We start from the raw sequence: 27650 nt of genomic DNA, 5'->3' as shown, positions 1-27650 counted from the left end.
TACGTCTCTGCTGAGGGTGCGTCTCCTGCCTTTTGACTGTGAGGCACTAAGAATAGTATATATATTTTTTCCTGGTAGCAGAGTTTTAACCACCTAGAAAGCTTAATTAAGCTTTCCCACTGCATTCTTTTAATTGAATTAGTAGCAAGAGAGTATTTTTAGGACCGAGGTGATTATTTCATGTAACAGATACATGTCCGGATATTCTTAAACCTCTATGTAGGCCAGACCAGCTAGAGAGCAGACTCCATGAGTGGCTTGCTTCTTAGATACGACAGCGCCATGACAGTTATTTATTCTATTCATTCATTATTTATGCCCTCAATTCTTTTTTCTTAAGCAGAGAGGGGAGGACTTTTTTTTTTTTCTAATGAACATTTAGCCGAGTCTGGTCTTCAACTCCTGACAATCCCTCTCCACCTCCAAGTGACAGGATCCTAGGTATTCTCACCTTTGGGAAGGAGAATTATTTTTAATCTTGTACAGAGTGGTGGGCATTCACTGGCTTTAAGTTCCCTTTGAGTTGCCTGTCTGAGCGGTCTCCTTTCTGGACATCAGTTACTTTTGGAATTTCTCTCATGTTCAGAGGAGCCACGATATCATTTGGAGACTGTGTATAGTACGCTATTTTGAAAAGTAGAGGTAGCATAAAAAAATTTTGCTTGGAGGAAGCTGCAGGTTCAAGAAGCAAGCAGCCACTCAGCTAAAGCTTGGGAGTAGGCATTGTCTCGCCAGCCACAGTGATAATTCAAAGTTGGTTTACTAGATGGTGGAATTTCAAAAGAAGGCCCTAGGAAAAGAAGCCATCTGCAATGTTCTGAGTAATCTCCCAGGTTTTCCTGGAAGGGCCTTTCTGTATGAGAGGGATGAGAATTGTTTCGATATTGGTAATGGGGACAATGCAGTGCTCAGACTATGGTCACTGTTACAGGTCAAGGCTATCCAACCGTTGATGCACACTCAGCAAAAGCAGAGGACAGGAGATGATCTGCACTTGCAGGCAGCAGGTTTAGCGAAGTGACTCAAGAGAGATCACGAGAGGAACCCAAGGGCGAGGTAGGGTGGGGTGGGTGGAGCGGGATGAGTTCTATTTGTGGAATTTTCCATCTCCTTTGAGATGGGTTTGCCAGTTGAGATAGATCAGTGAGATCCATGCAAAGATATGGGACTGGGCAAGAGTGTCCCTGAGGAAGATGGCATGTGAAGGCAACGCCTGAAGGTGGCCACAGGCAAATGTGGAAGTCAAGTTATTTCTTGCTTTCTTTTGATATCGGTGGTATCAGAGGATTCTGTTCTTTAATCTCAAATTTCCATGCTTGTCTTTAGAGTTTTCATATTTCTCATGTCTCTTCTTCTGCCAAATATGGCAGCTCCAGGGGATTTTTGCAGAGAAGCATGCTTCATTTCTCCTGTGGTCGTGTACAGTATCTTGACTTGGGGCTTGCTTTCTTGACCTGTGAAATCACCAGTAGCCACTTAGCTTCCTACACTTACAGTCCAAACACTGGGCCTCTGTCCTTGTTCAAAGCACACCACCACCACTACCATGAGCCTGGAGATAGTCTAGAGCCATCTCAGCTGCTGGCAGAGTGTGCCCAGCACATCAAAAGCAGGGCACTTTGAATCCCAAGGTTGGGCTTGAGGGAGGCAGAGGTACCAGCTCACAGTATCTCTTTCCTTACATTTAGATTTTCTTCCATTGGGCCTGGCACATAACATTACAACAGAAGATGCGAGGAGGCACGGATATCGGATAACTCATGCTCAATTTTCAGACTTGCTATCTTCTGTAAGTGGTGGTAGTTTTGTCTCCCAGCCCTCCACACCTTCCTTTCCTTGTTCCAATCTCTTCACACTTTTTAGTCTACAGAGCTCTAGAAGGCCGGATGCCTGCTCTTCTAGTCTGCCCGCCCGCCCGGCCTCCTGTCGCTGCTTGGATTTTGGTGCCATTTTCTCCTTAGCATCAGCACAGCTCTTTCTCTGAGCTGTTTGAACTATCGCTAGATCCCAAGTCCCATTTCTCAGTGACCCGGTGAACCCTTCTTATTTTGGCCATGCTTCAGATGCAAATGAGTGCACTGGATTTAGCATTAAATAAAGGCTTAATTGATCCAATCTCAGGTAATTTTGTTGTTGCCCTTAAACAATGTGCTGAGCAGAAATGATTTTGAGAAAGCTTTGGTGAGACCTTATGGCAGTGGCGTGTCAGTCACAGAAACTAAAATGTATTCTGAATTAGATCATATTGTATGGTTCTACCTAAAAATAAATTTGACATAAATAAAAAGGGCAAAAGTTTTTCAAGATTGCTCAGGTTGAAAGAGCTAAACTAACACATTTAAAACAGAACAGCAATCCAATGCTTGCTTATTAAAAAAATTAGTCCCTCATTTGCCCACTCCAATAAATGGGTACTGCATGGCAAAAAGAGGGAAGAAAGTGGCATATCCAAGTACAATAGAACAATAAACACATTGGGTTTAAAAACACATTAAATATATGTATACATAGAAGATATATTAAACTTACATGCTGCCAGTGATTGGAACGATCTTCACTACCTATTAGGAAAAGAACTCAGGCTATGTGCACAGTAAGACATGTCTACCCAAACTGGGGCAGTAACTAAGGTTTTTTTTGCTGTGGCCTGCAAAATTATTTCTGTAATCAGAACAAGACACGCTAACTTGAATTCAAACTTATGTGAATACATACTACATTGAGCATGCCCAGAAGGAAACTTGGATTGAGTATATTCCCATTCTGAATCCAAGAGAACAGGCTCCCAGGGGTCTGCCTGCTGCTCTCCTCGATGGTTGAGCTATAGGAGCAGCTCAAAGCTCAGCTCGAAGAGCAAGCTCATGCTAACGATGTCAGGAGAGGGATTTATGTTTTCTTAAGATTCTTTAACAGCCCAGTCAACTGAGAACAACAGATACATACATACCTCAAGAGATTTAAAACTCTCTCACCTGGGGCTGGAGAGATGGTTAAGAGCACTGGCTAATCTTCCAAAGGACCAGGGTTCAATTCCCAGCACCCACATAGCAGTTCACAATGTCTGTAACTCTAGTTCCAGGGGATCTGATGCCCTCACAGAGACATACATGAAAGCAAAACACCAATGCACATATAAAATAATGTTTAAAAAAAAACCTCGCTCCTCTTTATTTAGAATCATGACAGTTCTAATCTACTATCAGTATGTACTACAGTTTGCACACGTTCATGCTGCACACTCTTAGTTTGCACACTCTCAGTGTGCACACTTTCACAGTGAATCCAACAGTGCCCTTCATCAAGTTCAGAGAATTACAAACTACCTTAGGTTATTCTGAGACTACCTAACAATATTATGAATATTTAATGATTTTACTGAAAAGATAAGACTTTTAGTAAATAATTCCTTTATTTTTTACATCTTTCTCGATAAGGGATGATATACCGAAATGATTCTGGGAAGCCAGGTAGAGGCAAACTACTTGAAAGTGGTACTTAGACTTCATGGCTTCCCACTTGTTTGGAAATACGCCAGTTCAATAGTGTCCAATGCTCCGTGGGCTCTTGAGGGGCCTCACTGCATTGGTTACTGATGAATCCATAGGGGGTGGTAGAGCCGAGCTGTAGGAAGTGAGTCACCCAGCACACCCAGGATCCTTCATCTGTTCCTGAGCATCCCAAGATAAGCCATGTCCTTTAATGCATGCTCTGGCTGTCGATGTCCTGCCTCACCCCAGGCCTCCAGCAATAGGGGCAGATGATCCTGGAATGAGACCTCTGAAAGCTGCAGCTAAAACACAGCTTACATCTTGCTACTCCTTCTCAGGAGGTGCTTTGTCATAGTGATGGAAACGAACACAACCGATGAGAACAAAATCTACAACTAAACAGTGTTGTATGATATTTTGTGTTCTGACAAACAAAGCATGCCTGGGTATCAGAGGCCGGAGCTAGCCACTAGTTAACAACAGAGGACAGGCAGTGGTGGCACACACTTTTAATCCCAGCACTTGGGAGGAGGAAGCAGGAAGAGCAAGCTACTCTGGGCTACACATAATCGAACCATTATCAAAGAGAAACAGAGTGATGCAGTGGCGGCTCACACCTTGATCCCAGTACTTGGGATCTCACGCCTTTAATCCCAGCATCCGGGAGGTAGAGAAAGGAGTATAAGGTGGGTGGAGACAGGATCTCACGCCCATTAAGTCTGAGGATTTGTAGAGACAGGATGCTCCCCATTTGCTCCGAGATTTCATAGAGATAAGAAGTCTCTGGTGGTTGGCTGCTCTGCTTCTCTCATCTTTCAGCTTTCATCCTTGGTATCTGACTCTGGGTTTTTATAGTTAAGGCTAATTAGCTTCGCGCTTCAAGATAGCCCACTAACACCGTTTCCATTCCCCTCACATTCAGACATAGAGACAGCAGTTCAATTCACAGCATCTGGAAGGATTTCTGGACAAGCCGAAGTTTATTAACAGGCATGTAAGGCAAGCTGCCTTACCAGGTTTGATTAAACTGAGACAAAAATTCATCTAAGTTTATTGGTCTCCAGTATATAATACAAGGTTATATAATGTTCATCATCAATTCCAGACTATTTTCAAATTCCATATCCATTCCAATCACTATCCATTTTTCTCGCTTCTGGAAACCATTAATCTTCTTTCTATCCTTATGGATTTGGAGATTTTGGACATTTCCTAGAAATGGACTCATCAAGTTTATGGATTTCTGCATCTGGCTCTTTTCATGACTCTTTATGTAATAATGTGTTTGAGGTCTTCCCATGCTGCACCATATGCTAGGGGTTTATTCGTTCTTATGCCTGGGCCACAACACACCATATGGAGATCCAGCAGTTAATCACTCATCCATCGAGGGCCGTAGAGCTGTCCCCGCTTTGAGTAGCTGGGGAAAGGCACGCACGCACTACTGTCTGGCAGTGTGAGACAGCGCGAGCCTGTTTCTGTAAAAGGTGAGCAGTATTGTATATGCCGCCCAGCAAAGCGTGACTCTTTCTGTCCCTCCATTCTTGACAACATTTTTTCTAAATCTAGGAAGACAGTGAACACTAATGCTGTCTCCTGGTTCTTACTGTTTCCTGAATGGATCTAATAGTGAGTTTCTTTTTACCTGGTTTTGGATGTTTACATTCAATCTTCTCCGGGAAACATTTATTCAATTTTTTTGTCCCGTTAGCTGGATGTTTTTCTTTCTATTGTTGAACCATAAGAGTTCTGGCCAGGTAGTGGTGGCACATTCCTTTAATCCTAGCACACAGGAGGCAGAGGCAGGTGGATCTCTGTGAGTTCAAGGCCAGCCTGGTCTACAGAGTCAGTTCCAGGAGAGTCAGAGCTACACAGAGAAGCCCTGTCTCAAAAAACAACAACAACCCCCCCCCAAAAAAAACCAAAATAAAAAGAGAAGGAGAAGAAGAAGAAGAAAGGAAGGAAAGAAAGAGAAAAGAAAGGAAGGAAAGAAGGAAGAAAGAAGAGAGAGAGAGAAACAGTAAAACAGTTCTGGATTCTCGACCCTTATCAGATGTCTGGCCTGAGAGCATTTGGACAATATGTGACTGTCCTTCTGCTTTCTTGGTAGCGTGAGTTGAGGCATTTAAAATTTTTTGATGAAGTAAAATTCATCTTTTTTGTTATGCATGAAGCCCCAATGGCATGAAGGTTTATTCCTTCATTTTCTTCTAAGAGCTTCATTTTATTTTAGCTTCTAAATTGCATCTATGATCCACTTAGGACATTATTTTGGATATGTTATGAGGTTGCGGTCTGATTTTGTTTTGTTACATGTGACCATCATAGCAGTATTATGATGAAATGCCATTATTATGAAAAAGCCACACATTCTCTCATCAAACTGTCTTGGAACCACTGCCAAAATTAAGTTGATTATAAATACAGGGATTTCTGGAAGCTCGAATTTATCCCAATTATATGCATATCTTTGTGTAGTTATTGCAGCTCTGGAATCAAGGAGGGTGAAACCTCAGATTTCTGATATGCAAGATGTTTCCACAGTCTTAATTTGTTTTTTTATGACAAATGTACACCCCAGTGTATCGACAGATTAACTGAATTACAAATCGATTTGGGGAGTGATGCCAACCAAAGAGTCCTGTCTCCTAGCGTGAGGGATTACCTGTGTATCTTTAGCTTCTTCAATGTGTTGTAATTCTTATTACATGAGTCTTGGCTTCTTTTGTTAGATTTATTGCCAAATATTTATTCTTTTTGATAAAACTGCAGATGGAATTTTCTTAATTTTTTGGAGGCTGTTCAGTAATAGTATACAAGAAATCAGTTGATTTCTTTGTATTAATCTTGTCTTGATCGCGACAAATTTGTTATCTCTAGTAGTTTTCTTATGTATATGTGTCTCTCCATATATATATCATATACATATATACAATAGCTTATCATGTATATGTGTATTTCCACATATATACACAATATTTTCCTCTACCAGAGGAGCTCTACCCTTGGCTCCCACCATGGAACCCATATAACTCATATACTTTTTTTAAAAACTTCATTTTGGGGGGGTAGCGGGTGTTGGGAAACCAGACACTTTACAGGACATTGTGGTGACAGAAATCCTATTTTCTCAGCTCCCTGTGAGGTTTATTGCAGTTGTAGAAGCCTTTGGGTCTTAGTGAGTCTTCTAGAGTTCAGCGGTCTGCATTCTCTGTGGGCCACGCACTCAACTGTCTGCTCTGGTAGTTCCGTGACCAGATGTTGACAGGACGGAGATTTGCCTACCTGAATCAGTGAGACTCCCCGTACGTGCTCATGGCGCTGAGTGCTTACAGGGACAATCCTTCCGCACTCGGTCAGAGGTGACAGCACTGCCTCTGGCTTTGTCTGCTTTCCCAGAGCCTCAGGGGCAACTTGAGATGAGCGCTCAGGATGCTATCAGGTCCTCCTGAGCCAGGGGAGGACCCTTTGGACGTGCTCAGTCCGGCATACGTGCATGATCGTCTGACCCTTGGGAACAACCCCTGGCTGCCTCATTCCCCAGCTTTCCTTGGAAATTCTTAGCCCATTGCTGTTTCCACGGGTTCTCCGCGGGGTCTTAGCCCATTGCTGTTTCCACGGGCTCTCAGCGGGGTCTTAGCCCATTGCTGTTTCCACGGGCTCTCAGCGGGGTCTTAGCCTAGCGCTGTTTCCACAGGCTCTCCGCGGGGTCTTAGCCTAGCGCTGTTTCCACGGGCTCTCCACTGGTTCAAGCAGTCACACACTAATCAGTTCTCTGAAGATCTCCTAGCACATGTGACAGAAGTAAAGCTTCGTCACACCTGACAAAGCTCCAATCAAGTAAGAACACTCTTAGAGGTGACATCTAAAGGGTAGCAAGCAGATCACATGGCAATAGTCTGGAAATGAGCACTGCTCACCCTGCCGCTCTGCGTGGCTCCCATGGAGCTGCTGGTTCGGTCTGTGTCCTGCGGTGGAGATGGGAACGGGCCAGTTATTATACCCCAAGGCCCACTACTCTGTAGGGCTCATCTCTCTTAATAAACACACATGCCTTGGATTGCTGCACAATTTAGTAATAACTGCTGAATTCTGGGAATAGTGGATTCCAACATTCTGGAGAATTTTCCCTTTGTTTTTACGCTGTATGGAGAACTATCCGATGGCTTCCACCCACCATTTTGCTGGCCTTGACATAAATGAAGTCCCCTTTCTCTTAACAAAGTGAATTTGGTTGAAACAATGAGGGCATCTACATTTCTGAGCATTCACATAATTTAAGTTCAATTACATTCTATAAATAACAATCATCCCATGATTATGTGGTCAAACTAGACCATACATTTTAGACAATGACCATGCTCTATGTAAATGTATGTGTGCACGCACACAAACACACACACACGCACACACACACACCCTTAGGACAGTATGAAAAACAAAATTAGATATTCTTTAATGAAGACAGAAAAGTTAATTATATCCCTACCGTAAGGTGATAAAATCAAAGAAACCCAACCCAACCCCAGTAACTCTTGTGTCTTAATTACATGCAGAAATGATCTCCAAAGGCCCACCCTCTGTCCCGCCTCTGCTCTGACTACCAGCACTCTGAGTCTCTGGAGTACAAAGGACCGTGTAGTCAAGCTTCAAAGAGCATCTTAGACTGTGAAGCACCGTCTTTTCCTGAGGATGACAGTCGCTGGGCTATGCTCAATCTCTTTGGCACAGACACCCTCATCACTTAGATCTACCAGCTGATGTCACTGGGAGGCACTTCCTGGATAGGGACAGTCAGACTTGGTTTTCGACATGGAGCTATATCTGCAGAAGTACGGGTCTTGTAGCCCCCATGCCTAAAGAAAAGGCAAGACCCGCAGAGTTCCTGGAGCAGTACAGCGAGGTTCCCTGGGACAAACATGGTAGACGGGACCCACAAAAAATAAAAATACTACGATGGCCCAGTCTTCTATAAAGGTACAAAAATATAGAGTGAGTCTGTTAAGTCTTCGTATCCAATCGCAGCAGCTTGGGCACTGTTCGTCCATTAGCAATCCATGCTCATATCTTTAAAAATGTTTCCATTTCCACAGAGGCATTTATCCACTTGAACTACTTATAGACAAAGTAAGGTCTGAGTTTTCAAGTTAAGAAGTTTAATTTTACTACTAATTTCAAAGCTAGCTTTGAAAGCTCCCAGACACTGTGCAGTGCTCATATACTTGAAAGAAAATTACATGTGGAGTTTGTAAAGTGGTATTGAAAGCTTTTTTCTTAGACCGTATTTTAAGTTGGAATACTCAGTGTGAGACAATGTGAGATGGGTGTTAACACAGCGAGTTGTGTGTGGAAGGCTTGAGTAAGTGCTCATGGCAATGACCAAGAGATGTTTCTAAAAGAGAACCAGATAGCAAGCGTGGTTCATGGCTTTCCTCTATCATCAGAGTGGGCTACCATCAGGGCTCTTCTGTGTTCTTAAAAAGGGAACTGGAGCGGTCAGTGCTTCGCTGTGGATGCAGGGGAGCCAACCAGGCCCTCCCCAAAGCAACTGAGAGCTGAAGGCTGTCCCCAGAGGTGTCATTGTCCCCAGAGGTGGAGCCCTTGCTCCAGTGAGTGACTCCCTACTCCCACTCAGACAAGGAACTAATCACACTCAGGCGGCCACGCACAGAAGACATGGAAGCAGAAGGGGACTTGGTGAAAACGGCTCCATCGGGAGCAACTGAAAGTCACTATAGAAATGTATGAAACTGTCAAACAACAAAAAATTAAATATATGCAATCTATGTGCACATATATGTACAAGTGAAAAAGTTGTAGACATGTACATAATGTATATATACACACATATATGAGCACACACACACATATATACATTGAAGATACAACATTTTCACTTACACAATGTTATATAATCACGACTATTTGATACGGTGACAATCCTACTGAAGAACACTGATGTGGAATCAGCTAAAAAGGATGCTGTGGGTCTCTCACACATCATAGAAGGATCCATCCTCGAGGCTACCCTAGCTTCTAGCTTGGCACTAGTCACCCACACGAGCTGAAGAGGAGAACCGACCTGAAGACATTCCACCTTCCAAGCAGCTCCTTCATCTCATTACTGTTCCTCTATGCAGTATCTGTCCACCTGATCCAGAAAAACAACAAACAGGGCTGGGGGGCTAGCTCAGCGATGGGGTGCTTACCCAGCACGTGCAGTGCTCAGGATAGGCTCCCCATGAAAGAAAGGGAGGGAACAAAGAAGATACAACACAAGTCTTCTTTTTTGCCCAAAGCGTTGGACACAACTGGAGCACACAACATAGAGGCAAGTCTTCTCCAGCTGACAGGAACACCAAAAGGTTGACAATGACATCAGTGCATCCACACCAAGTCTCCATGAGGAACAGCACCAGGGAAACCAACCGCTAAGTTCTTCCTCATCAGCGAAGCACAGGATGCTGTTCCCAACCAAGGTTAAGACTGACAGCCTAGAGGCTATCTGCCCAGCCTACTGCTGCTGTACAGTACACTGCCATTCAGATAACATTGTAAAAATTTAAACAAGGTAAAACAAAAGTATCCCACACCTCATTGTCTCCATGAGAAGTCCTGAGTATCTGGGTGGCACATTTCATGGCTCCACTCGAGACATACGATATAGCACTGGGTGAAACAGAAAGATGTGGCCAGGTATCGACTGCCATTCATGTGGTAGGTAACAGTGACTTAAGCCAAACACATATGTGAAGCTTCAGGTCACATTTTTCTCCCTCCAACTTATATACATGTCGGGGTTATGCTGAAACTTCCATTATTCTAAAGGATAAAAGGAGTGGCGCGTTTGATCCAGACCCTCAGATCCTATTGTACGCTAGGCCTTTGAAATGTTAAGGCTGCACAGACCGCGTTATGAAAGGGATGGGAGGAAGTAGGAACAGGGACGATACAGATGGCATGCATGGCCGTTTTCTGCCTCTGCTGTTACTTGGGGAGTCTGCGTTTTGGGCAGCAGGTGGTGTGACTGCAAAGAGATCACACGTTTGTCAGTAACTATGGAGGATTTTTGGCACTATTAGAGCCTAGAATTACAGTTAGGCTGGCTAATAAAATGTCACCAACCACGTTTTTTTTTTTTTTTTGGATATAGCTTTTCCACCAAGCAACCCTCCTTGGTTCTCCTCTCAACTTTGTCTTATATAAATTATACGGCTAAGACACAGAACTTCCCCCCCCTCAGAAAAAAAGAACCACTCCACGGCAACCAGATGAACATCTGGAAGCAAAGCAGATTAAAATGCCATCCTTCTAAAGGAAGATGAAATCAGTGCGTCCCCCACAAAGTGAGTGTCTCTCTGCGAGGGAAGGCTCGTGGACGTTGCAAAAGCTGGAGGCGGAGTGTGGCCCTGCTCATTTCTGTTTTCCCAGTGAGAATTCATGGTCAAGATGAAGACAGTTTCACATATGAGTAAATACTGCTAAGCCTCATCCACAGTGGAGGATCGATCAGGGCCTCAAACTTGCCAATTATGTATAAAAAAATCTTAGCAAAAAGCCCAAACATTTCAAAACTTGTTTTCCTGTAGTAGTTTTGAACAAGAGTGTATTTAGTTAGTATCTACACTTTTGTTTTTAAACCCTCTTGGAAGATGTCTTCATAGGTTGCAACACTTAGAAAGAAGGCAGGGACTCTCTAGAGGCATGTGCTCTGGAGTCTGCTGCGCCTCCGCCCTGCTCTGCAGGGCTGCAGAAGCTGTGGGGTTGTTGGGGTTTTAGAAACTGACAAGTTTCCAATGGAGAAGCCCTGAGAATAATCTCGAGGGAAATAATTGTCTGGGGAAAGACAGAAGGATCATCACCAAAGGTATGTTGGCCAACAGTTAATTTGGTTCTATTATCAAATTAAGAGTTCTTCAGGGAACAGCAGCTCGCTTTAAATTAGACGTGGGAAGCTCATCTGACTAAATAGTTTATGTATGAGACACACTCACATAAAAAGAAAAACAGAAGACAAAACGTTCTTAATTTGGGGGAGGATATATTCCAACTTGTGGGAAGGGTGAAGGCCTTTTAGTTGTGAAGCCCAATCAGGACATGTCCAGAGAGTTCGGCATGCCCCCGCACTGCACAGGAGAGGACAGGATGGAAGGGTCTGTTCCGCCTGGCTGGACTCTCCTGGCACGGCCACACACGCTGGGCGGCAGCAGGCAGCTGCAGTGTGAGCTGCCAGTGCTCCTGAGGCTCTCGAGTGTTTATCAACCCAGCAGGTCAAAGGTCTGCAGACACTGGGTGGAGCAGCAGTAAGCCACGAAGCCAACGGTTGTCCTCCTGGGGGATGGAGGGAGAGGAGCACGGTTAGCTCAGGAGTGAAGCTCTGGTTCCTCCCCACTGGAGACAGTCTTTCTTTGTTAGAACAAGCGACGAGGCATGAAGAGCAGGTTGTATTATAGAGACCTAAGATGTAAGATGTGGTGTTCAAGTCAAGTCCAGGCAGCAGGTAAGGCATGTGTGTGCACGTGTGCTCCCTCACTCAGTGGGGTTTGGATGACACACCATCCCTATTAACAGCTAAGGGAAAAGCTTTTCCATCTTCTAAAGCTTACAGGGCAATCAAAGAATTTGAGGTACATTATAAAACTCACAGCTAAGTACAGTGTTTCACATCTATAGTTCCAGTACCTGGAAGGCTGAGGCAGGAGGACTACAATGAGTTCCAGGTAGCCTGGGCTACAGAGACAGGACCTGTCTCAAAACAACAATAAAAATCTATAAAGAAACTAAACAGCACGACCGGTTTATGTACTATCATTTGAAGGAATTTTTCCTACTAATATACTCACACAGATTGCTCAGAGAATTAATTTCAGAATCTGCTGATGTGACTCAAAGGCCTTACATAAGAGAGAAGCTCTTCTCAAACTCCTGCTTGGGCACCTTTGCACGGTGAGTCATGAGCTCCCTGGGGCTCCCCATGTGCTCTGGACAGGGCAGGCTCTCAGAGGCCTTCTCCTCCCACCCAAAGAGCCATCTTCTGGTGAGGGGAGAAGAGTGTGCTGGTGTCGCAGGACAGCCTGTGCGGACTGCTCAGCACCTGATCCTATCTCTGCCGTTCTCTGTGGTCCTGGAAAGAAACCTCTGCAGACGGCCTTTGACATTGCACTGCTGACCATCGGCCCTCAAAGTGTCAGACAGGGTAACAGTGGATGGCAAGGCCTGGGAGACCAAGTGCTTGGAACACTCAATAGTTATGGCACCAGGGTGAGGTCAAAGTCTGCGGGCAAGATGGCCTTTCCTGACTAAAGAGAATTAGAAACAACAAACCAATTAACCAAAACCCAGATATGCTTAGTGTCTTCCAATCTCAGATCAAGACACAGCAAGAGAATGTCTATGGTGATCCTAAAGGAATCATTTTCTCATGAGCTGAAGCATGTGGCTCAAGTCCAGATACAGAGGAGAGCAAGCCATATACCAGGTAAAGGTATCTTGACTTCGTGTGTGTGTGTGTGTGTGTGTGTGTGTGCGCGCGCGCACGTGCAGTCGTGGGTGCCTGCTGTAATGTGTATGGGATGCGCGTGTGTGCATAAATGTGTGTGCCCAGAGGCTAACAGTGTACATCTTCCTTGACCTTCTATACTGAGGCAGGATTCCTCGCTGGAACCTAGAGTCACCAATTCAGCTAGACTGGCTGCTCGGCTGGCTCTGGGGTTCCATCTCTAACTCCTGGGGCTAGGGTTACAGACAGGCTGCAACGCCAACACAGGTTTATGTGGGTGCTGGACTCCAGTCCAGTTCTCACACCACGTCAACTACTGCTCAACTCTGGGGAACGTGACCATGCAAAGGATCATAAGGCAAAGGTTCCGGTCAGTAAAGTCAGGAACTTGAGGCTTCGGACAGGGCCAATCTAAGAACCATGAGTCTCTAGAGATCTTCATACTGGAAATGAAGCTGTCCACCTTCTAAGAAGGTGTTCTTTACCTAAAAGGCTTCAATGGCTTCATAGAGGGTGGCTGTCTGAAAATGAAGTGCCGGATCTATTCAGGCAGGACCCACCATCACCAATACTCAAGGCCTGTACGGCCATAAAGAGGAAATCCCAGCACCATCCAGCACTCACCTTAAGGTGATGCACATACTAAAGGAACTTTGTCGTATCATCCCAGTGAGAGCCTGGAGAGCACATGAGACCTGGGTTCTAAACATTTGAGCCAAAGAAACCAAGACTATGGTCGGACTTGGCCAACAAGGGCGCTTTACTGAGGCTTCAGTGTTGAATGCATTACTAGGCCATCAGGGAATGGGCAGCAGATGCCTGGACGCAGAGAGGTGATGAGACAAGTCAGAACTCCCCTTCAGACTGCAGAGGGAGTAAGGCTTAGGTGGGTGGAACATCACAGGGAATCAAGCAGGAGACAGAAAGAATAGGAAGCAATGGGATAAAAGTCGATTCTTAGATGAAGGTCACTAATTCAAAGCCTTTAACAAGACAGAGAGATGGCACACAGATTCTTCTGGAAATGAAACCAAAACTATCCCTATGGATCTCACGGCTAATGAAAAGGTATAAGGGACACGCTGACCATTTTAAATACATAAATTGTCAACCTAGAAGATCACTATCTTGAAGATCACAAATGACCAAAACCTACCTCAGCCAAGATGAAATAGACAGCCCATGAAAACATAAGGCCAATGACAAAGCTAGATTTGTAATTTAAAAGATATTCTATTATCAGATGGGTTTTCTTAGAGAATCCTAACTAATAGTTAAAGACTAATTTCCTTTATAGAAAAAGAAGAGTTCCTAACTCATGAAGACAGCATTATCTTGACTCCCAAATCAAACAGGAACCAACCAACAAAACCCAAAGCCCCAGAATAATATAAACTAATAGCTCTCATGAGGACAGAGTAAAGGATACTCAAGAAGTAACAGGAAAAAGTATAAAAACAACAACAAAATACTATGCATAGTGATCAAGGGAGAGTCACTGTGGGCATGTAAAGTGGCTGAATATCTGACGCATCAATGTACCAACAAGCTAAATGAGGAAAACCAAATGACTTATTAATCCCCATAAAAAGCACAGCTGGGAGTAGTGGCTCATGCTTAGAGTCTTAGAGCTGGGAGGATGAGACTGGAGGGCTCTATGAGTTAGAGGCTGGCTCGGGCTACGTAGTGAGTTCTAGGCCAGCCAGAACTGTGAATAAGACCCTGAACCTCTAAAAGAAAAAAAAAGGGCTGGAGAGATGGCTCAGAGGTTAACAACAGTGTTGCTCTTGCAGAGCGTCTGGATTCAGTTCCCACACCCACATGGTGGTTCACAACCATATGTAACTCCAGTTCCAGGGGATCCAACAGGGCATGCACATGGTACACATACATGTTTGCAGGCAAATAGTCCCATACATAAAGTAACACAAAGGAACATTAAAGAAAGAAAAAAGGGAGAGGCGAGGCATTTTACAAAATATACTGTGTACCCTTAAGGAAATTTTCAGTGTACAAATATAGGAAATTTTCTTCAATCTGCTAAAAGGAATGTACTTAAAAAGTAAACGCCATTACCATTGTACTTAGCAATGAAAAAGCAGATGCTTCCCCCTAAGATGGTGGTGAGGAGGGCAAGGAGTTGTTCTCAAACCACAGCATAGCACTAGAAATTCTAACCACTTTAATAAAGCAAGAAAAAAGGCAACCAGAAGGGAGGATATTATTTATTGGCAGATGGTAAGACATAATTGTCTATGCAGAAAATTCCATGTAACCTACAAAAAATACTCCAAAATCCCCCCCAAAACTAGTAAGCTACAGCATACAAGACAATTGCAAAAACAACAGATATTTCTTTATATGAACAATGAGCACATGGAAATTGAAGTAAAAATACCATTTAAGACTACAAAAAGAAAATGAAATCCTTGGATATAAACAAAGTATCTCAGGATTTGTATGAGGACAATTGTAAGATTCTGATGAAAGAAAGGAACACTTCAGTAGGTGGACACACGACATTCATTAGGATTCAATAAATAATTCTATGAAAGAATTCAGTATAGGAGTCTATGCCGTAAAGACATAGATTCCGTACAAACTGATCTATAGGCTAAATGTAATTCTCACAGAAAATCTACAAAACCAAACCACCAACCAACTGGACCAAGAATAAGCTTAAAAATAAAAAATAAAAACAAAAAATCCAGACCCAAGCATCACCTAGAACAACTTTTTTTTTAAAAATATTTATTTATTATGTATACAATATTCTGTCTGCATGTTTGCCTGCAGGCCAGAAGAGGGCACCAGATCTCATTACAGATGGCTGTGAGCCACCATGTGGTTGCTGGGAATTGAACTCAGGACCTTTGGAAGAGCAGGCAATGCTCTTAACCTCTGAGCCAACCAAGCCGTCGTTGCTGTGCTAAGCCTTGCAGCTGCAGTTTGGTGCTGGCTGAGAGAGACGTAAGCCAATGAAGCAGACCAGAATCCCAGACAAGCTTCACAGTGCACTAGTAACCTGATAGTTGACCTTGACTGTCAATCCACAGGATTTAGAATCACAGAAACAAACCCGTGGGCATGTCTTATCTCTTAAGGATTTTCTAGATTAAGTTAACTGAAATATAAAGATGGCACCATTACAAATTCAAGGCTAGCCTGGGTTACAGAGTAAGTTTCAGGTTAGCACGGGCTACCAAGAGTGAGACTTTGTCTCAAAAACCAAAAGAACAAAAACAATCAAGTCAAACAAAGAGACTTTTAAAGAGTGAAAACGCAATAGGGGATTTCACTTAGCTGCACCCCCTTCCGTGGTTCCAGGAACTGAATCGAAGGCATGGCTCATCTAGGCAAGCGCTCTATCACTGGACTGTGTTTCCAGCTGCGTTTTATTTTCACTTTGAGACATGGTCTTTTGTCTTATGTTTTCCAGGCTGGCCTTGAACTCACCCTACACCTCAGAAGATGCTGGACTTGTAATCCTCCTGCCTCAGATACTCCCTGGTCTGGAACAATCAAGCCTGGCTGGAGTTATTTTTCTTAATTCAGGAAATTACATGAGCTTTCTGTGAGATATTTTGTACTGTTTGTAATTGTTTCTTTTCTCTTTCTTTCCTTCTTTCTTTTCCTTCCTTCCTTCCTTCCTCCCTCTGCCCCTCCTTTCTCTTCTGGAAGTGCTAGGGGTGATTGAATCCAGGGGCTCACACATGTGAGGCAAGCACTCTATTGTTGAGCTATGACCCTGCCCTCCTGAATGATTAAAATCCGAATTCTAGCCCTGTTATTTTTATTCAACATCAGAATATATACATTTGTATAAGTAGCAAGTAAAATGGCTTCAGACACAACAAGATCTTAAGCATATAATGTGTTTTGGAGAATTAGCTGGTAAAGTCAGACTCTTACTTGTAAGATTTATCTTTAGTTCTAAGTGTGTGTGTGTGTTCTTTGTGTAGACAGGCATATGTGAGTGCAGTCGCCCTCAGAGGCTGAAGGCAGTGGATGCCGCTGGAGCTGAAGTTCCTGGTGGCTGTGAGCTGCTCCGCATGGGTGCTGGGAGCCAAGCTCAGGTCCTCGGCAAGAGCAGTAGTGCACACTTAACTGCTGAGGCAGGGCTTGACCGCTGTTAGCCAGCTCCTTCATCCAGGGATACTATCTTTAATACTGCAACTGCCAAGTTTTTTAAAAGTTAAGCTTCTAAGCAAAAACAGCCTGAGCCCGGAAGGAACCTGGAGAACCTGGAGGTGTCTACTTGTGCTGCTAGGACATGGCAAGGCCACAGACTTCCCTGCTTCTGAGGGGCTCCTGTAGCAGCTGGTCGTGTCTGCTTACAGTACTGGCGGTAGGCCTGTCACAAGTCTGCTGGGGAATCCACCACCACCACCACCACCACCACAGTTGGTGTGTGCTCACCGTGGCCCCGGAGGGTCGGGGGTCTCAGGGGAGAAACAGCTATGCGCCAGCTCCAGTTAGGAAAGGCTGCTGACAAGGGCTACAAAGAACACAAGGCATTCTGCACACTCAGAATCTGTGTGTATTTACAGCTGGGCAGCAGAAAGAGCATTTGAGTTGGTTTTAAAATACAGAACCACGATGATTCCTTAGGAGACGAATCACAATGCCGCTGGCACAGACCGGAGCCCACAGGCATCGTGAGAAACGTGGGATTTTCTCTTGTAAATGTGTTTCCTGATTAAAAATAAAAATCCTATCTTTGACTCATTACAGAAATTCAAGCCAGAAGAAAAATAATATTTATAAGAGCTGATAGGACGAAGTCCCACGCTCATAACTTGTGGAAGAGTCACCTAGCAAACAGCTCATCGTACACAGTCGACACATTTAGGCTATCAGAGACTTTCTCATGAGAACGTCCCTGCGCAGAAGCAGAGGCTGCCCCAGACTCTGGGCGTGAGAAGAATTAGGTGATTCAGTTACAGTAAATCCCATTCCAGAGCACGGCACACACTAGGTGGGCTAGCAGTCATTTTTGAATAATGCAGTAAGGAAAAATGACGTCATAAGTGTGGGACCCTGACATGGTTAGTGCCCTTGTAGGAGACACCAGACAGCTAGTGCTGTCTTTTCTCTTTCTCTCAGTAAGAAATTTGCTATCTGTAAGCCAGAAAGGGAGCCTTCACCAGACCAAACATGCAGCTACTCCGATTTGTGACTTCTACCCTTCAGAACGATAAGAAAATAATTTCTGAGATTCAAGCCACCTGATCTATAGGATTCTGCTATGGCAGCCTGTCCTTGTATAAGTAATAACTAAAATACAATCACTAGGGTAGGACCGAATCCACTATGCCTGGTGTCCTCACAACAGAGACATTCAAAGAGGCACAATCTAGAGGGGAGATGACGGGAACACGAACAGGGACAAGGAAGCCATGCACAAGTCAAGGAGAGGGGCCTGGCCCAGGAAGGTCCTGTCAGGGCCTCAGAAAGACCCAGCTGAGTGACATCTTGACCTCTGGCTTCCAACCTCTGACCCAAGACAACACAGTCGTGAGGCTGGCTACCTCGTGCTATCTGTTCAAACCAGAGAACTAATGCCACTTGAGAATGGTGTGGTCACCTTCCTGTTAGGAAATAGAACATGGGAGGCTCCTTTCATGCTTTGGAAAAGCCAGATGTGTATTACAGTCTAAGAAATGATACAGTAAATATCTATTTTAATAAATAGATAATGAAGTTTTGGGAATGAAAAATGGTTTTCTATGCATCCAAAGCCATGAATTTACTAGCTAGTCTACCCTGGTACATATCTGAATGCTTCATAGTTACAGTTATGTAAAATATTGTTACTTTGTTAAATTTAGGAAGAAACTAACATTTCTATGAACATTGTTTTAAGAGAATAGTCGATATGCTCCCTTTTAAAATAATACCAGATGTCTACATGAATTAAGATCCTGGCTGACAGAACATATTGTTTTTTTTTCCAAGTATTTTTCTTTTTTTTAACATTTTATTCTTTATTTTTCATTATACATACCAATCCAAGTTTCCACTCCCTCCACATACCCTCCCATCCCACCCCTATCCAGTCCTCAGAGAAGGTAAGGCACATTGCTTTGAAGGTCCAGGGCCCTCCCTACTATATCTAGGATGAGCAAGGTATCCATCCAAAGAGAATAGGTTCCCCCAAAGTCAGCACATGCAGTAGGGATAAATCCCTCAATTCTTCACAGACCCTGAAAGAACAATAATCAACTTCATATGGAAAAACAAAAACCCCAGGATAGCCAAAACAATCCTGTACAATAAAGGAACTTCCAGAGGCATCACCATCCCCGACATCAAGATCTAATACAGAGCTACAGTAATGAAAACAGCTTGGTACTTGCATAAAAACAGGGAGGTTAACCGACTGAAAAGAATCAAAGACCCGGATATTAATCCACATACCTCTGAATACCTGATTTTTTTAATAAATTTATTTATTTATCATGTATACAATATTCTGTCTGTATGTATGCCTGCAGGCCAGAAGAGGATACTGGACCTCATTACAGATGGTTGTGAGCCACCATGTGGTTGTTGGGAATTGAACTCAGGACCTTTGGAAGAGCAGGCAATGCTCTTAACCGCTGAGCCATCTCTCCAGCCCCAAAACCTGATTTTTTTTTTTAACAAAGAAGCTAAAATTAAACAATGGAAAAAAAAAGTATCCTCAACAAATGGTGCTGGCATAACTGGATGTCAACCTGTAGAAGAATGAAAATTGATTCATATCTATCCCCATTCACAAAACTCAAGTCCAAATGGATTAAAGACCTCAATATAAATCTGACCACACTGAACCTCATAGAAGAGAAAGTGGGAAGTAGACTGCAACACATGGGCACAGGAGACCACTTCCTACGTATAACCCCAGTAGCACAGACACTGAGAGCAACAATAAATAAATAGGACCTGCTGAAACTGAAAAGCTTCTGTAAAGCAAAGGACACAGTCAATAAGACAAAAAGGCATCCTACTGAATGGGAAAAGATCTTCATATCAGACAAAGGACTGATCTCCAAAATATATAAAGAACTCAAGAAATTAGACATCAAAATTCTAAATAACTCAATTGAAAAGTGGGGTACAGAACTAAACAGAGAATTTTCAATAAAAAAATCTTAAATGGCCATAAGACACTTAAGGAAATGTTCAACATCCTTAGCCATCAGGGAAATGCAAATCAAAACAACTCTGAGATACCATCCTATATCTGCCAGAATGGCTAAAATCAAAAACACCAATGATAGCTTATGCTGGAGAGGATGTGGAGTAAGGGGAACACTCATCCATTGCTGGTAGGAATGCAAACTTGTACAACCACTTTGGAAATCAGTACGGCAGTTTCTCAGAAAATTAGGAATCACTACCTCAGGATCCAGCAAAACCACTCTTGGGCGCCCCCCCCCTCAAAAAATACATTGTTTTAATATAAACTAAACTGAACACATTAGAAAACTTCAAAATAATATTATCTAAACCTTTTAGAGTTTATGAGACTGAAAATACTTATTTTGTTTCTTACAATAAGCATTTGGGCTTCATTATAAAAGACTACAGGAGTAAAGTAAAGTAAAAAAAAAAAACAAAAAAAACCAAACTGATACAATGTCCCCAGCAACGGGGGAAGGAGTGCGGGCTGCTGGATGAGAAGAAAGCCACAGACTCTCAGTTTCAGACCCCAGCATTAACCCACAGAAACCCACGATGGTATCATGGTACTTCTTCCCTGCTTAAACAAGGCCCCTGGCTCTGCTCAGCAAAAGAGCACTCCACCTAAGCCCCGGCTATGCCACACGCGTCTTTACAGTCGTACTATCACATCTGTGTCTGAGACGAGAGAAGCATACACATACTTCTACGCTGAAGTGGGGAAATTAGTACTCCTGACTGGAATCATGGTTAAGTTGTCCAAACGGCATGTAAAGGTAACACAACGACTACTTCACTTTAGTGACTTCTATGGTAAGAAGAGAGTCTGTTTACAGTGGGCACTTGGAACTCACAGTTCCCAGCTGTGTGTGCACTAAGGAAGCCTGGGAAACTGCACAGCAGTGATGCATGAGGATTTCTAACTGCAGCTGAACAAGCAAATGAGAGTTTTCTATAAGTTGCTAAAATGAAGATCACTTGCTAAAGACACAATAAAGTAAGAATGGCAAGTCCCTAAGCTATAAGAATAAATAACACCAGGACTTAATAGTCATTACTGCCCTGTGACTGATTCTTCATAATGATGGTGCTCAGAATATATTATCCTCAATCTATAGCCGGGAAGACGAAAATCAGAGATAGTCAACTATCTGCCCCAGATCTCTCAGGTGGAGGAGTTAGAATCAGGGCCGTGTACTCGATTGCTTCATGCTTCTGTTCTCATAGATGGGTCTACTTTGTTAACCTATTCCCTACAGGAATTCCCTGGGAGCCTGTCTGTCCTCTTTCGTTTAAAGGCAATCCCATGTTATGTGATCACCTAAGATTAGAAATAATCTGCTATACGATATATATAGTTTTAATGTTGTTATTGGTTTAATCCATGGTTCCTGCCCCAGAAATTTCTTCCCAAGGTAAGCCAAAGATATGCTAATCTTATCCCACTTTTCTGTAATGGAGCAGGCAATAAAACATTGATCTGATCTTGTCCAGTAGCAGTTCCTTAAGTCTTAAGACCCTCATCATTCCAGAAGGTTCTGCACGTAACCTAGAGGGAAGAATGACACATGACCCATGCACAGAGAGGGCAAGAAGAATGCTTAGAAAGACACCCAGTGGATTCCCGCACCAGGTCTGCCAGCAACCAGACCACATCGTGAAGTTTCCATAAAACCCACAGGCCATTTTCAGGGCTCTCAGATAGTTGGGTGCACGGGGATTCTGAGAGGTTGGCACACTGAGGGAGAGGAACACTCCACACTTCTTCCCCAGGCCTCTTCTGAGTATCCTGCATATGTACTCTTTGTGATGCTCTTTAAAGAAGCTGGTTTAAATATTTCCCTGGGTTCTGTGAGTTGCTCAAGTAAATTAACTGAACCCAAAGAAGGGACTCTGGAAGCCCCAGTGTATACCCACTAGTTAGAAGCACAAGCTAACTGGGGCTTTTGCATGGTGCCTAGGCGGGGTGGGCAGCCTTGGGGTCTGAGCCTCAGCCTGTGGATCTACCATGTCCCGGTAGACAGTGTCAGACAACTGGGGCCATGTGTGTGGAAAACCCTCCAACGCTCTGCTGGGTATAGAGGAAAACAAACAGCACAAGGAGGCTTGTTTGTTTTTCCCAGAACAAGCATCAAATTAAAAAGGTCCAGAGGAGAGCTTCTGTGTGCAGAAAACGTTAAAAAAAATACAAAAATGTTGAAATAGGAACCTAACGCATATCAAATAGGATTATCCAGGGCAAGGAAAAATATGCATAGCTTGGGAGGGAGCAGGCAGGGACACAGAGGAGGTGGCCCCATTTGCTGAGTAACTATCATGTGCCAGGTGTCTGCCTTCCTCATCTGCTAACCTAAGTACGGCCAACGATGCAGACTGTTCTTGCCCCACTCTGAGGCTGGGGAAGCCGGGCAAGTTGCCCAAGTTCTCAGTGCAAAGTCTCTGATTTTTATCTCCTATCCCATATAGATTAAGAACCAAAAACATGGCTGCGGGTATTGAGTCTTGCCTAGAATACCCACAAAGCTGTGGGCTCTATTTCCAAGACCTTGGAGGAAAGAAAGGAAGAAAGCAAAAAGACAGGAAGGGAGAGAGAACGGGAGAGTGAAACCTTGGAAAGGGTTTTATAAAATGATCCTAACAACATTGGTTGGTAGTGCACACCTGTGAGACCATTTACACACACACCCCCCCGGAGGCCGAGGCAGAAAGATCCTGTGTTTGAGGCCAGCCTGGGTTGTCACATAACAAGATTATGTCTCAAACAAAAATGATCACAATGGAAACTCTTGCTGGCATCGACAACCACCTGGAACCTTCCCCACCCCAAATGCCGTACTCCACAGACAAGTTAGATATCAGACTTTCTTTCCTCCTCCTAGCTTTGATGTATTCAAGCTTCAAACTTAGGCTGGATGCGGTGGGGCCTGTCTGCAACCCCAGCATTTTGGAAGCAGAGGTAGGAGGATAAAGCTATCCCCTGCTATTCAGCTAGTTTCATGCTTGTCTGGGCTATATGAGACCCTGTCTCAAAACAAGACAAATAAAATCAGATGTGAAAACCCATAAGGCACGGCCAGGCACATGGGGATTTTCCGATGCTTTCCTACCTTTCTCTGTCTGGCATTCTTTCTCTAAATAACAGTATCGGCTCTGGATTTTACTTAGCGAACATTCTTCATGAATTCAAGGCATTCTGCCAAGAAATACAGAGTGGCATGGGAATGCCGTTGAGAGAGTTAGATTCAGAGCAGAAACAAGCCTGTGTGCACAGTGTGGCCACACGCTTTCGGGTATGCCAGGCAAACACAAGGCTGAGCTCTCCGCATACGAAGGTTGTCTCCCCTTGCACCAGGAGACGGGCTAGAGTGAACAAGCTGCTCCATACAACACGTGCGGCTGTGTGTGTGCTCTAAACAAGTCCCAAAGCCTAAGGGGGCAGCCAGGCTTTCTTGTAGCAGTGACAATGGCCACACTTCATTTAGCCCAGTGCTTCTCAACTTTCCTATTGCTGTGACCATTTAACACAGTTCCTCATGCTGCTGTGACTCCCAACCATACAATTATTTTATTGCTACTTCATAACTGCAATTTTGCTACTGTTATGAATTGTTATGTAAGTATCTGTTTTCCAATGGTCTTAGGTCACCCCTGTGAAAGGGTCGCTCAATCCCGCCAAAGGAGTCATGGCCCACAGGTTGAGAACGGCTGATTTAGCCCCTTTAAGCTGTAGAGTCAACACCCTTTCCATGCATGACCCCCCCCACCACTCCCGCGCTGCACCCCTGGCCCAGGTGTGAACCCCGGTGCCCACTTAGGCCTGCTTACCCCTGGTGCAGGCCTGCCATGGGTGTCTCTCTCAAGGGGAAGAGCTTGGGATAGACGAAGGTAAACATGGGCTCACTACACCGGTGACAGTGCCCCAGGGGGCAGTGCAGCAGCTCCAGGAGACTTCTGGGTAATGAGATTGGAGACAAAAAGTTCAGATCTGGAACAGAAGAGAAAAATCAGGCAGATGAGTGAAAAATCCATTTCCTTAAACTGGACGTTTGAAAACACTTCTCTTTGTTACCAAATAAGCTCAAACAGTTAAAAGCACTTCATGTTGGAAATTCTGTTATCTGATAGGTATTCAGTAAAATCTAACATTATTAGGAAATGAAAGATGTTTTTTATATTTTTGACACTAAGGGAAAATGAAAATCCACTCTTTTAAGAGCAGCTAGAAGCTGTCCTGAGGCAGAGGCAAGGAAAGAATTAGATCAAATAGTCTTTAGGAACGAGGATCAAAAGGCGTCCGTCTATGCGGAGCGGGTTCTGCAGCCTTTCATAAGTGAGAGAACTGGAGGAGGACGAGGTCTGAAGGCTCTCACCAACTCCCATTAAGCTCTCCCTGAAGCGACCAGGCTCTTGCTCAATTAACTGCCAATGAAAGCTAAATTATGAAAAGGCTAATTACTGGAGACTATCAGATGCTGGAAGTCAAAGAGGATGAGCGGAAAATCAGGAGACCAAGCTTTTCCTTGTTTCAGTTTTCATGAACAAAAACGGTGAACGCTCTTCCTCAGCCCAGTCCGAGCCACAGAGGCCAGCAAACCCTCTCAGCATCCAGGCACTTGACATGGGCTTACGCTGTCTTAACGCTCATGCTAAACACGCACTGGAAGGGGGAACACTCAGCAAGGAAACAGAAGGTTTTAGCCTCTTATATCTGCCCAGAATGAGCAATACCCACTTAGAAAAATGTAATTCATATATAAGTATATAACTGAAAATTTCCTGTTCAGTACAAACAAAAGAGATAAACAAAAAACAGCTTCCAGACCAGCAATATGGCTCAGTAGGTAAGGGTGAGTATCACCAAACCTGAAGACCTGAGTTTGATCTCTGGAACACACATGGAACTAACTCTTCCAAGTTACTCTCTGACCTCCACATGTACACAGTGCGAGGCATACACGCATGTACACACACACACTCACTCACACATACGCACACTCCATAAATAAATCTTTAAAAATAGCTCTGGACTAACTAGATATTCCTGGAAGTATAAGTTGTTTTCTGTTGTTGTTTTAGTTGAACTCCACGCTCCCTCCCCAAATACAAAGACAAAACATTTAGCAGCTTTAAAGAGCGCTTGCCACACCACGAGTGGACAGGGTTTGAGTCCCAGCACCCACATCAAGTGTGGGGAATGTGATGCCCAGTTCTGGCCTCCACGGGAGCCCTTACCCCACACATGTACTCACACACTAATACACACTAAATAAATATTTACAAGCATGAAATGTATTTTCTTATTAACACTGTTCTGGTCGTGTTTATCTGCGTTTGCCTCTTTTCTCTGTCCGTTTCTGTTGCTGCTGGAATTGGTCTCAGCTCACTGCACATGCTCGACTACTCAGCCACGTCCCCAGCCCCATCTAGGTGCTTTCCTGAGGAGCCTCAGATACGTGTCAACAACACCTCTGCAGTCTACCTATGGCCAGACCCGTTCCAAAGCAAGCGTTGGCCTGCTTGACAGCGCTGCCAAAGGCTTCTCGTATTTCTTTACCTTACCTTCGCAGGAAACGAGGAGACAGAAAGGCAGAGCCCGGCTCTTCTGGAGGAGATATTTAACTCTGCTTCGCCACTGCCAGATTTTCACCTCACCCAAACACACCTGCACTCACCAGTTTCTCTAACTTAAAACAGTTTCTCTGGGAACCACTATCCTTTGCAAGAAAAACCACATTTTAATGAATGTTCCTGTGTATCTGCAGAAGGTACCAAAGAAACCAGTGTTGAAAATATTAAAACTTTTCAAAGAAAAGCCCTAGTCCTGCACATATGAGCACAGGACAAGCTTCCGGGGAGGCTGGGACAGGAAAACCACTAATAAACTCAATACCAGGGAACTGTAGAGTTGGTTAAAATAGTCAATTCAGTATGAAATGTGTACGTTGTCATGATAACAACAAAAAAATGTAAGATGAAAACTAAAACAGACAGGACAAAAGCCAAGTATTCATTTCCTGACTGGGACAGAAGAGAAGGCCATGTACGCACCTTTTGGAACCCTGTGGTAGGTGTGGTAGAGACTCCGCATGGCCAGCTCCTGCAAGGGCAGGACATGGTCGTTCTCTGTGCCAATGGCCTTTACCTCGGCCGGGAGGAAGACGGTCAGTTGCCCGGACGAAAAGGACAGCAGTTTCACCTCAGACACCTGGATGGTGACGCCACAGCTGCATAACGACACAACACAGCAGCATCAGTCGTGAGGTAGGGCTGTGTGCCAGCTCACAAGGCGATCACATGTGGATGCGACAATTTAGTGACTGAGCTGCCAGTTTCCTTCACAGTGAGCAGATGCTGACCCAGGCTCTTTACTCAGTCCTGGCTCAGAGACACAAGCAGCAGCTGGAGCGCGGCTGCATGACTTCCAGCAAGGCTGCCTCTGCAGAAGCCTTCCTTCAGAGGACCTGTGAAGCTTGCTGGGTAAGCTCCGCTTCCCCCCCATTTTACTACCCTTTCTGAGTTTATGCTGCTGGAAGCTTTCAAGTTGATTCTCTTTTCTTGTCATTGTACAGGGAATTCACTACATCGATGAAGCTGGTCTTGAACTTGCAGAGACTCTCCCGATTCTGCCTCCTAAGTACTGGGGTTACACTTTCGGGAGTGAAGAAAGAGCTAAGAGCTGACGATATCTAAGCAGGTGCAGCATGTGCTCTGCAGGCCCCACAACCTGGGTTTGGATGTCCAGACGGCACAGAGAAGCAAGACATAGGGACACTGACATCTTTAAGCCAAGTGGGTCTCTACCAAGAGATGGGAGACGGGGACAGTGGACTCGCCAGAAGACAGCAGGCCAGTTAGTCTGGCTGTGAAGCATCAAGGCTGACCCATCTCAAACAGAGCAGAAGGTGATATTCAAAGTTCTCTACATATACTGTGGTGCACACCACATTCCATTCCCTTGGCGGGAGTGGGTGGGGAATGTGGTACTCTCTTGAGTTACAATATGTTTATTTAATATTTTTAACATTTTTGTGTAGAAAAAGCTATACCCATTTAAAGTGACAGACATTAACTTTAGTGGATGTTTCCACGTGCATGCGGGGAGAATATGTGGGCCAGGAATGTTAGCTGTTAACTGAAGTTTGATGGTTTTCATTCACGGCATATAGGATGGCTAAGCCATGCTCTATTTCCTGCTCTCTGCCGCAGGGTTGCTCTAACCACCCTTAACTTTGAGACCATCGGGCACCTAATTCCTTTCTTCTCCAATGGCAAAGGTTAACAGAGGCGGTCCTCTGGGTACCACTGTCCTAGTCAGTCTCAGCTGTCAACCTGACACAGCCTAGAGTCATCGGAGGGAACTCAAGAACAGCCCAGATCAGACGGGCCTGCGGCCAGGTCTGTGAGAGTGTCTTCACTGACGACTGATGTGGAGGACCCAGCCCACTGTTGGCAGCACTATTTCTAGGCAGGTGGTCCTGGGCCGTGTAAGAAGGCTA

General features: G+C 44.3%; 1 protein-coding gene across 2 annotated transcripts in view; it reads right to left on the bottom strand.

Annotated features, from left to right (window-relative positions):
- Positions 1-11121: 11121 nt before the first annotated feature.
- Positions 11122-27650, bottom strand: part of Lrrc28 (leucine rich repeat containing 28) — a 99296-nt gene continuing 82767 nt past the window's right edge. The window contains exons 7-9 of one of the 2 annotated variants that reach the window (XM_057756293.1): positions 26203-26378; positions 23980-24139; positions 11122-11819 (exon numbers count right to left, since the gene is read on the bottom strand). In XM_057756293.1, the coding sequence (XP_057612276.1) occupies positions 11747-11819; positions 23980-24139; positions 26203-26378 (409 nt within the window). In that variant the 3' untranslated portion in view covers positions 11122-11746. The remainder of the gene's footprint in view (positions 11820-23979; positions 24140-26202; positions 26379-27650) is intronic. The other variant, XM_057756292.1, reaches the window with a different exon arrangement.

Source organism: Chionomys nivalis, chromosome 23, assembly GCF_950005125.1.
Source record: "Chionomys nivalis chromosome 23, mChiNiv1.1, whole genome shotgun sequence".
NCBI classification, from domain to species: Eukaryota; Metazoa; Chordata; class Mammalia; order Rodentia; family Cricetidae; genus Chionomys; species Chionomys nivalis.
Note: the sequence above shows the minus strand (reverse complement) of the source record. Positions and strands in the feature narration are given on the sequence as shown.